At 37.4% G+C, this 11,198-nt stretch overlaps 1 protein-coding gene across 11 annotated transcripts in view; it reads right to left on the reverse strand.

Moving 5' to 3' along the window:
- The window catches only part of LOC108970407 (protein lap4), a gene marked incomplete in the record, with an annotated part of 147,788 nt that overhangs the window by 30,197 nt on the left and 106,393 nt on the right, over positions 1–11,198 (reverse strand). For 9 of the 11 annotated variants that reach the window (XM_018935756.1, XM_018935747.1, XM_018935750.1 and 6 more), the window contains 3 exon segments: positions 655–766; positions 7,546–7,983; positions 8,176–9,873. In XM_018935756.1, the coding sequence (XP_018791301.1) occupies positions 655–766; positions 7,546–7,983; positions 8,176–9,873 (2,248 nt within the window). 11 annotated transcript variants of the gene reach the window in all.

Genomic DNA, 11,198 nt, shown 5'->3' on the forward strand with positions numbered 1-11,198 from the left:
TTTTCTACTGCACCAGATTTACAACAGAGCGGCAGGATCTGGAGATGGAAGTGGCAGGCCGAATAACACCTGATAATACAGTGTCTTATATGCTGCAAACGAGACAAGTATGATAAGAAATGGAGATACTGCAAGAGCTGAAAAGAGCCGAATAGCAAAGAAGCAGCGAAGCTAGAGCCGCGAGTAGCGAGCTAATGACATGAGCAAATAGACTAAGCTAGAACCGCGATGTAATGCTTATCGGTGGTCTTAATGACAAACAGATGAAAAAATTAAGGGTTTAGTACGTGGGCATACTGTTGCGAAGATCCAATATAGTAAGATAATACTGATTAGGCGTGGTCCCGTAAAAGGTGCACTGTTAGCAAGCAGTACGAGTCATGCATATTTCATACCGCATATTATACTACTTAGTATCAGTATCTATGGATTATTTCCCCTGCGGAAAAAAAACGTCATGCCGCGCAATATTACTTTTCTGGCAGAGCTTTTATATTAATATTATTCAAAAAACTATTTTATGATTTGTGCATAAACTTTTTCGCAAAACAATTGCTATTAGAAAAACTAACTGTAGTCTTTCGTAAATCATTGTGTAACAATAAATAAAGTGTTCGTTTTTACTACAAAAATATATATTTTAACGCAACTCACCTGTCTTTTGTGATGGTTTGTGTTGATCTTCCATGGCTGACTCGAAGAAACGTTTCTTATCAGAAACCGATTTAGGCACTTTTGTTGTTGTAACGGATTCCGTTGTGGGTGACTGTTGGTGCAAAATAAAATGTAAATGCATTAATTAATATACTATTATATAAGTTAGTACATATAAAAAAAAAAAAATAATAATAAAAATATATAATAATTAAGATATGCTAACAAAATAAAGTAGGTTTAAAAAATTGTCATAATTACAAATTTACAATTTTACAAATAGTTCGCTTATAAATGACTGTCATAAATCACTATATCGTCAGCTAAAATGCAGCACAACGTATCATAAAAAAAAATCGAAATTGAGTTTTTATTGCTTACGATTCACTACATCATATGATATATATATCGCATAAAATGTTGGCTAACCAATATATAACTTATATATAACCACTTTCTAACCATTATATAATCATTTTATAACCACTTTCTAACCAAAACTCAAATTTTTGTTTAAATATGTGTTGTTTCTATTATACCATTTTTCATTCGCCTATAAACTTAAGAAAAGTGATATTACTTTTTTTATTTTTTTTTTTTATTTCATTTTTTTTTTTCGTTTTGCATTTAAGGTGACGACATGCTCAAAAACTTAAATACTTCATTAAAACTCTTAAATTGTAGAAAATGTATTGCTTTGGTGAAAAAAGAAAAATAATACAGATTAAAATTTGCGAGATTTTTGTCCATAATTCGACATATGTATGTAAAATATCATCAACTAAAACTATAATGTTTTCGACTTATGACAGTATTTTAGCAAATAAGCAATATCTATATTTAAATATATATATAAAGTGTATTTAAAAGGATAGTGCAATAGTATTTGTGTGTAAAGCGAAGTAATTCACAAAATTCCTTTACAAATAATACACAGCTAAGAAGAGAACGATCTCCTGACTGACCTCCAAGCGTTTCGAATATCAAATGCAATACCAACAACTAAACCTTGCTCAGCAATGAAACCTTATTCTTCTACGAATTATTCTGCAAATTTTAGCATTTCCAACAAATTTCTGTACCACACACACTCAAACACGCTTTCACACGTACACATACATATATATATATAAACATGCAACCTCTAAATGCCCGACTGAGTATGCTTTCTCAGCCAAGCCATCTGCTGTCTGTTTAATGGATCGAATGCATTTTTTCATGCGCTGTACTCTCGAAGAAGCGATGAAGCGGCGGTGAGTAGCTCAGCATTCATTTCTTTTTTTATGTACAGGTAATGAATTTACTGCAAACAGAAATACAACAACAAAAATAACTGAAAAAGTTGTACACTAGAAAAAGTGCTTTCTTTGCTTGCTAGAGCCCTGCACTCTGCTTTGTATTGTAGTTCATCAGAAATGTGAAGGGATCCAAAATGGTTGATGTTGCTGGGTGATGCGCTCTGTTGTAGCATACATACATTCGTGTATTGTGTAGCAGCAGCAGCAGCATGACATCATTAATTCTAAAACTAGTAGAATAACGGTGTAATGTCACAACTGCAACGGCACACTACACAATCTGCCCCGAAGTAAAAGTGGTCGGGAGCAAGTAAAGAAATGGAGGTATGACGGTGCATGAGCAGTATTATAGCGGCGGTTGGCACCTTCGTATCTAACTAAAGTGGGTGTGTGCGTGTGTGCGCTGAGGGCATTGTGTAATTAATATTACGTCAAATTCTTCATTACCAATTAAAGTCGAGTCAAAGTATTGCTTTATGTTTCAAACAAGCGAGTTAATTAAAATTTATTGAGTTTCAATGTGTAAGGAGAGGAGCGAGAGCGGAAACGAAGAGGATAGGAGTATAAGCTAAGAAATAAAATGCAAAAGAATTAAAAGAGCATAAACACATTCTACACACGCCAAAAAATATAAGAAAATATAAAAATAATAAAAAAAATTAAAAAAAAATTAAAAAAAAAATTTAAAAAAACCTAAAACAAATTAAATTATTTAAAAAAGCGAAAAAAAACTTTAGACTTAAGTAAACAATTTCATATACATATCTCTAAATGTGTGTATGTTTGGCAAATATTTAGCACTTATGTACGCGCTGCTTTAACTGTTTAACCAGCCGCTGTGAACAATGGCGTATGTTCTCACTGTGTTTTTAGACTCAGCGCTGCTAAACACAAAAAATTAACAAACAAGAAAAAATAATAATAGAAAAAAAACTCAAGAACCTTAACGAATTTCCCTACTAAGTAGGAGATACTAAAAAGCTTTTCAACTGCTATCGGCTAGATGGCGCTGCCATTATATTTTCACAACTAAAATCTATTACAATTCGTTATAAAAAAAAAAACTAAAAAAAAAATATATATATATACGAAAACTATCACTACACTTGCCTACACACATAAATATATGCGTAATATTTAAGCGGGCGGAAGTAGAGAAAACAAAATCAGGGCAACAGCCAAAGCCAACCAAAAGATAAGATAGCTGAAACAAGCCTTTCAGCGACAAACTTAATTAGCCAGTTCTGATAAGCGCAGCGCAAAGATAACGAATTCACACATACAGCAATATTTGAGTGATAACTGATTCAAACAGTTTTGTATATTAAAGCAGTGTGGTTGCAAATGAGCCACGAGTCGCTTAGGCTATGTTAGGTTAGGCACTTAAAGCGCACTATGCTTCAATGTTGTTATTTTCGGAGTGCTTTGAAAAAATGTGGCATCGTAACGAGTATCAATGTTGCTGTTATTGTAGCGGCAGATTTCTGCCGAGTTCATAGTTCTTCACCGGAAAAAAATCAGCATCCGTTCCGGTTACTTATAGCCGATTGACGTGGAAACGGATTGAGCACCTATTTTATAATGTCGCGCAGCTCAAAAAGCGCAACTGCGATTTTACAGCTTCATTAGTGAAAATATTAATGTATTAGTTACCGATCATATATGTACATATATGTAGACGACAACGAAGGGGTGCAATGTCCGAAAACAAAGAAATAGCAAAACAGGAATTTTATTTCTGTAAGTTAGAAAAAAAAATCAAAATTTTCATTCGCCTTTAGCAGAAAAAACATTAGTTTGTGATGTCATGCACGAAGGAGAATTAAGACTTCGATTATAACTGACATTGACAGTTAAGTTATGGCGTATCATTTGGATGTCATGCACAAAAGAAGAGGAAGACTTCGAAAAAAATCGACATTGACAGTTCATTTAGAACATATTACGTCACAATTTTGTTACTGTCATTCTTGACTAGGATACACATATCTCACATATATTTGTGATAACTTTGAAGGCTTGTAGGAATTTGAATTATTAAAAAATCAAGAAGAAGAAGAAGAAAAAATTTTGAAATTCACTACTAATACTGAACTAGTGTTAGTCAAAATGGCCACCCATATTGAAAAATAAGTAAAGAGTTATGAGTATCTACGCAAAATGCTTGATGAGACGGCTGTGAATGATTGCCAATGCCTTCAAAGTTATTTTTTCTGTTACTGTATGGTGTTGGTCTTGAGCGCTGGGTATTATATGCAATTAAATATTACTCAGCCTTACTAAAGACTTCAAAAACATGTCGTTAACCTAAGCAAATAAGATCAAAATCAAACTTAACAAGTTAGTTGGGAAAGTAGGAAGTTTTTGTGGTAAATTTTGTATTTAGATTGCTTGGTTTTGTTATGATTTGGTTTCAGATTGCGTAATGAAGCGATTTACGATTTTTAAACAACCAACAACAAAATATGTTGGAATCACAACAACTATAACCAAAACTGTCCGTGATATTGGTACTATGAAACTTCCTACTCAACGGCGAAGCTTCAAAAAAATAAAACTTTTTAAATAAGAAACAAAAAGACGGCACAAAATAAAACAAGTCCTCATAACGCTATACATATATTACTGATTTTTATTACATTATAATTAAATTTGTATTGGTTTTCGAAACTTACTGCTATTTTTGTGATGCAAATAGAATTAAATTAGAAAAGTTTGTCCACAACTAATAATAGAAGTTAGTATACGTACTATGTAATGCCGACCACTATGCTAAATATGTTATATATGGATATGTATACTTTATAGTCACTCATTGCAGTTACAATAAAAATGAAAAAAATATATATTTATTTTTGGTTTTTCAAAAAAAACCTAAAAATATTTCGTCAACTAAAATGCAAAGCAACGTATTATAAAAAAAAAACACCGAAATTGTGCTTTTATTGCTTACGATTTATTAAATTATATTGCATTTATGTATATAATGTAAAATTTCAGCTTTCGTGGTCAAATATAACCAATATATAATTAATATATAACCAATATGTAAGTAATATATAACCAATATGTCAGTAATATATAACCAATATATAACTAATATATAACAAAGCTATAACCGTTGTATAACCAATATATAACCACTTTATAACCGAAACTCAAATTTTGTTTTAATATGCCTGTTTTCTATTATATCTGCTTTTTTCGCTTGTAAACTTATGAAAAATGAAGTTAAGTTATTTTGCATTTTAGTTGACGATTTGCTCTTTATTTTAGATTCACGATATTTTAAAAAAATTGATAAAGAAAGAAAAAAAAATTTAATAAATTTCGGGTGAGTGACTATACTTATATGCTTATATATGTACTCTTAAAAAGTTCTAGTGTCTTGGTAATGTGCTATTGTTGTTGTTATTGTATGAACAGTTAAATATTATAATTCGATTCTTTTTTACTATTTTATTGGTGCATGAATGATACAATTTAGTTCTGCTAAACTGTAGAGGCAGCGCATAGCAGAGATACTCGTACTACTTTCTACTAAAATAAAGGCTGTTGCGATATAAATTTTATGAATTACTGAAAAATTTATGCTTACTGTTTAATATTAGTTAAAATTTTAATATATATTAATAATTTTTAAGAAGAAATCCACTAAAGGTAGAGTACAATTTCAATACGAAAGTCAAAACTGGCATTACTGCAACCTTTATTTAGCATAAAATGGGTGCCAACTACTTTTGACAAATGACAAAGTTCCAATTAATTCGTGGCTATTTAAGTTAAATAAATATACAGCAATGGTCTGAAATCTAACGGTATTTTACTCGGCACAGTTAACCTGAAACCCTCGCAAACAGCGCCATGCAATTTTTTTTAATAAATTTAAGCATAGAGTATAAGGAAAGGGTCGACGAAGTCGGCATGGCTGGTTATTGTTGTTATTGCGGTATGAAGATGAATTGAATGGAAAGTGTTAGTTTTCAATTTAAATGCAAATATTTTTTATTTTATGCCAATTTGGTATCCGACCTGCATGCGACGAATAGATGTCCAATTTATTGTTCGAATTGGGGGCGATGTGAGGGTCTAAGTCCCAGCAGGACGACTTTGATTAGATAGACAGACAATGGGCAAAAAATAAAAACAAAAATAAAGTTTGCATACATACAGCCGCCAAATAGTATTTGAAATGATTTATTTCCGAATGCATCCGAAACTCAACAAATTAAAGGCATAAAAATAGAATAACCAACGAACTCGCGGCTGTGTATCAACTAGTAGTGAGCAAAACGACCTACATACAAAGCAGCAATTTGCTTTTGACGAAATATTACACAAACTACAAACGAACACAGCAGCTATGCACGACCGCAGGATCGATTCGTTGGCGGCAGCGAGGGCGCGTGCGGCGTTGTGGCAAGCACCGATGGCAGCTGTGGCAAAATGACGGCAAACAACAAATCTTGCTTATATTTAAGCAATTAAAATGCCCGACACCAACGCGCCGGCACTGCGCGTAACACGCACACACACACACACACACACACACACACACACACACCGAGAGAAAGAAAGTAAAAACTTGCGGATGACTTGCAAATCGGAGTACAGCAAAACTAATGGAGAATACGCTTCAACAACGCTGCCTTACACAACGCCGCCTTGCCACATCAAGCGACGTCTGTACTAATCACACTGTGGTTTCTTTCCCTGTGGGCGGTGACATGGCACCCGAGCGCACAACACCTGCAAACTTTGGTCTCGACAGCGGCGACGGTGTCAAGTCCAATTGCGGTTGCGATTGTGAATGCAAGTTCAGGGGACGCGCCTTGTTCGGCGGCGGCGGTGGGGCGGTGCGCAATATTAAATGTGTTGGCTTAAGCGGTCGCTTGGGAGGCAAAGGCGGCGGCGGTGGTGACGTTGATGACCGACAATTCACTGAGGTATCGCTGCTGCGACGCGAATCAAAGAATGATGTGTTGCTGTAGATGGCCTCCTCTTCGATGGTAGAGTAGATTTCTTCCGCCGTCTCGTAATAGGAGGCCGCATTCATGGCGCGCTGTAATGATGAAGTCGACTCGGATTCTGCCGACGCCAGAGTGGAGGTGGAAAGGTCTAATGAGTGGACTGTGTTTTGATAATCGCCGGTGCTGATGTGAACGGAACGTCCGGAAGAGGAAATGGGCACAGTTGAGTTCTGTGCAACTATTTCGGATATTGCTGGAAATTGCATTGATGTGTATGACGGTGTGGGAGAGGCAAGGTTAGCAACTGGTGGTGTTGCTGTTGTTGACCCGGTCGCTTTTGTTGCTGCGTTGCTGGCGGTTTTAATTATGTACGCCGCCGAGCTGCTTGTACTGTTGATGGAATGGGATAGAGAAGAAAATGTAGACGTCGCTGATGAAGTGGTAATCGAGGTGGTAGCTGTGGTGATGGTTGTTGATGGTTTCATACTAGTATATCTGTTGGTGGCGCTATTTACGGCAGTGGCATTGGCCGCTGACGCAGTGTTAAGTGTGTTTTTGTTGCTGCTTGTGGTACTGTGCGCAACATTTTGGGCTTGTGTTGATTGGGTTGTCGATTCACTCACCAGTACGGTACGCTGATGAAGATGCAGTTGTGGCGAACGTTGTTGTAATTGTTGAGGTTCCATGTATACACCGGTGGTGGCAGACGTCGCACCACCGCTGGTGGCCAAGAAAATAGGTGTAGTAACCAACGATGATGACGAGGATGATGACACCTGCGACGTCGCAGCAGTGAACTGTGCTTGTGGCAGTAATACGAGACCACCTACCGTGAATAGCGACTGGTTCTGTGGGGAATTAGAGAAGTGATGGCTCGTACTGTTTGGGACCAACTGACCAGTAAGGATGTGAGTGGTATTTGGCTGCTGGGGTTGTGGTAGCTGGGTATATTGAACAGGTAGTATTTGCGCTGTGGGAAAAATTTGTGTGGGCGAGAGTGGATTATTGGATGGAATGCCTGCCTGTAATGTTGCTGCTGATGATAGGAGATCCAATCTCGGCTGCATGTTTGCATTGGGAGAAGTAATAGAAGAAATAGAAGAAGCAATGTTAATAGTTGAAGATTCGCTATCGCAATGGGAGCTACTATCACAACCAGGATTCAGAGCCGCAGAGGAAATCAGGTGTTCGGGCGGTGGTGGGAGAGGTAATGAATCAAAATTGTCATCTGAACTATCTATAAATGGATTTACCGAGTGTTTGATGCTTGCGTAATGCGGAACTGGTGGCGCTTCTTCGTGCGGTGCCCCCAGTTCGGGTATCTGTGACTTTCTGCTTGCACCACGTAACTGATTGCGCACTTCATTTTCATGCAGCATGATTGTGCGATGTTCGTCTTCAGTAACCAGTATGTGATCTGGTGAGTTTTCGTGTATAAACTCAGTGTGACGACGCTGTGAAGGAGGTATTTCGTCATCGGAGAGCGGCGGAGGTGGTGGAAGCAACTCCAAGTAGTAAGTCTCTTCGCTCTTTTTCACGTGCGGACTTGGCGAAGAAAGCTTTGGCATCGTTGAGTAGTTGACGGGTGGGGGAGGTGGACTTTCACGCGGACGCGATGGACTACGCGGCGTCTTTACGCGCACAGGAAGTTTTGCACTAGTACCAGCAGGTGGTGGTGTTATTGGAACGGTTGGTGTTGTTGGTGGTTGCGGCGAACGTATTTCATGTATAGTATTCGTGGTAGGATCATGTTCGAAGACTGTGAAATCACCATAACCTACGTCGGCTTTTTGAAAGTCATCGAGCGCAATATTGTGCACCAGCTCAGCTTTCTTAGTTTTCGGTTTCGGCAATATGGGCGGTGGTATGCGTTTCGGTTTGGCGCCGGTTGAGCTTGACAACAGATCTTCAGTAGATTTAGACTGCGCACTCACAACAGTACTAGGTGTGCTACGACCGCTTGAAGCTGAACGCTCTGCGCCTAATAAATTCTCGGTCGACTTCGAACCAAAGAAGAATTGTTCCCGTGGTGATCTGAGAGCCGAGGGTGATTTCGACATAGCTTTTGCCAACTCAGTATATTCATCACTTTTGCTGCTGTCAAGGAACGCCTCACGGAATGGATTTTCTCTTTCGATCTCGGTTGACACCGTAACCTTTTCGGATGGTGGCGGTGGACTGCGATAGCCACTACTACTACTTCCACCTYTACTGGCCAAAGGCGAAGATGAGCGTACATGTTGCAACGTAGGCGAATCAATTTCCTTAATACGCGCTACTGTAGGCACTATTGGCGGCAGTTTTTCGGGACGTCTACAACGCTCCAGTGTCGAGTTATTCGACGATGACGGACTGGCCGAACGTAATATTCCTTTGCGTGGTAAACGCGGCCGTGCGCTACCATACTCTTGCTCAGAATCGTAATAACGCGAGTAACCGTCGGGCGTTCGTGAGCGTTCATAATCGGATTTTGACCGCTCATCACCGCTAAGATCAAAACTAACCGATTTTCGATGACCACCATATGTAGAACCTGAAAGGTCGGGTGTGCTTCGACCCGATATATTTCCCAGCCTTTCGTGATTGGGCCGATGCGGACGATAGTCATTCTCCGAATCGCTGGTGTAACGCGGCGAAGGCCGTGGTCGGTCAAAGTAGTCCGAATCAGTGTCACCTTGATCGGCCGAAGCATTCGGCGAGTATGTATCGAATACATCTTCGTCTCCGGCAATCACGTCACCGTGCTCATCCGTTTGTTCATCCTTCTCCTCCTCCTCCGCCGCATCTTCTTCTTCCTCGTCGTCAATAATATAAATTGGTTCGGCTTTCGTGACTTTGTTTGTCGTGGGAGCAATCGACTGATTTTTTCGGCTGTCTGTAGCCTTAGCTACGGTTTCTGTCCTCGTTTTGTGTACTGATGTTGGAGTTGGTGTGCGCCTCTGTTGAATGTTCTTTTGAACAGAAATGTTCGTTCATGTTAGAAAATATGTATGTATTTTAGTTTTAGTTTCCAACAATTAGTTTAAGCGATAAAACATTTACACTGAAGCGCTTTTTAAAGTGGTGATATGAGAACAAAGTGCTAATTGTGGTTTTGGTGCTTGGTGCTTGGTGGAACTGGAGTGAGCGAGTATGTTCGAAATTAGACTGAGTAGTAATTAAGTGCTCCGAAAAATACGTACATAGTTTTTGAGATTTTTTTTTTTTTTTTTTTGAGTGTGTGTGTGAGATTGAGTGAGTGAATTACTTACAATGCATTACTTAGTAAACTGCGAGGAATGAGAAGTACAAACGTGAATTTCAATATATTTTTTTTTTAATAATTATTGACAAATACTTTCGATTAGCACATTTGAATCCGAACAGAAATCAAGTTGATGCGGTAATGTCTGAACAGCGTATGGTATTTTGGACCAATTGGAGTTGATGTGAGAACAAATTCAAAAGTCGATTTTTTCCAAAGTGAAATGAAGCAAAAAGAAGCAGGAAACTCAGCGATAAATGTGGGACAAAACAAATGCTGATAAACGCGTTTACAAATATACATAAATGTAAGCGGAAATGAAGGCAAGCGTACAAAGCATAAATACTATATTCTTCAATATCCCTTGCGGTACTAATAGAATAATACTAATAGCCCTGGCCCGCTCAAAAATAAAACCAACTTCGTTTTGGTTTACAGAATGTTTACAAAATCCTTTCCTTTTTTTTTTTGTTTTTTGTGTGTAATCGAGAAGACATTGAGTTTTTATTATTTTGTTTTGGTTTTCTGATTTACATAAAAAATTCACAATTTTTATAAAGTTGTTAATTAATATGCATTCTTCAATGGAATAATCCGACTTATATTTGTATATTTTCATTATTTTGTTTGTATAGTGCCAGTACGTGTTTTTTAGAGGAAAAGTCACCTTTATACACATATTCAAAACATTTAATTTAATAATATATATTTTGATTTTTACTTTAATTATGCTATAAACTACACGATGGACAATTGATATAAGTTTATAGTTCACTTGTTTGTTAGTTGTATTATCTTGGATTAGGTACACAAATCTTCAGGAATCTATACGTTCAACAACAGTTTGTAATTATTGCATCAAAGGAGGGACTTCAGCGAATTTTTTCGACATCTCAACAAACTAGTATACATTTTTGTAAAATTTGTTCAAATTCGAACTTGAACCAGGCGTGAAATGAGGGGGCGCTCGAATGTGGTATTGGAAAATAAAAATACAAACCGAAAAATATATACATACTACATATAAAAAAT

The sequence above is a fragment of the Bactrocera latifrons genome, unplaced genomic scaffold, assembly GCF_001853355.1.
Source record: "Bactrocera latifrons isolate USDA-ARS-PBARC rearing strain unplaced genomic scaffold, ASM185335v1 scaffold_3, whole genome shotgun sequence".
NCBI classification, from domain to species: domain Eukaryota; kingdom Metazoa; phylum Arthropoda; class Insecta; order Diptera; family Tephritidae; genus Bactrocera; species Bactrocera latifrons.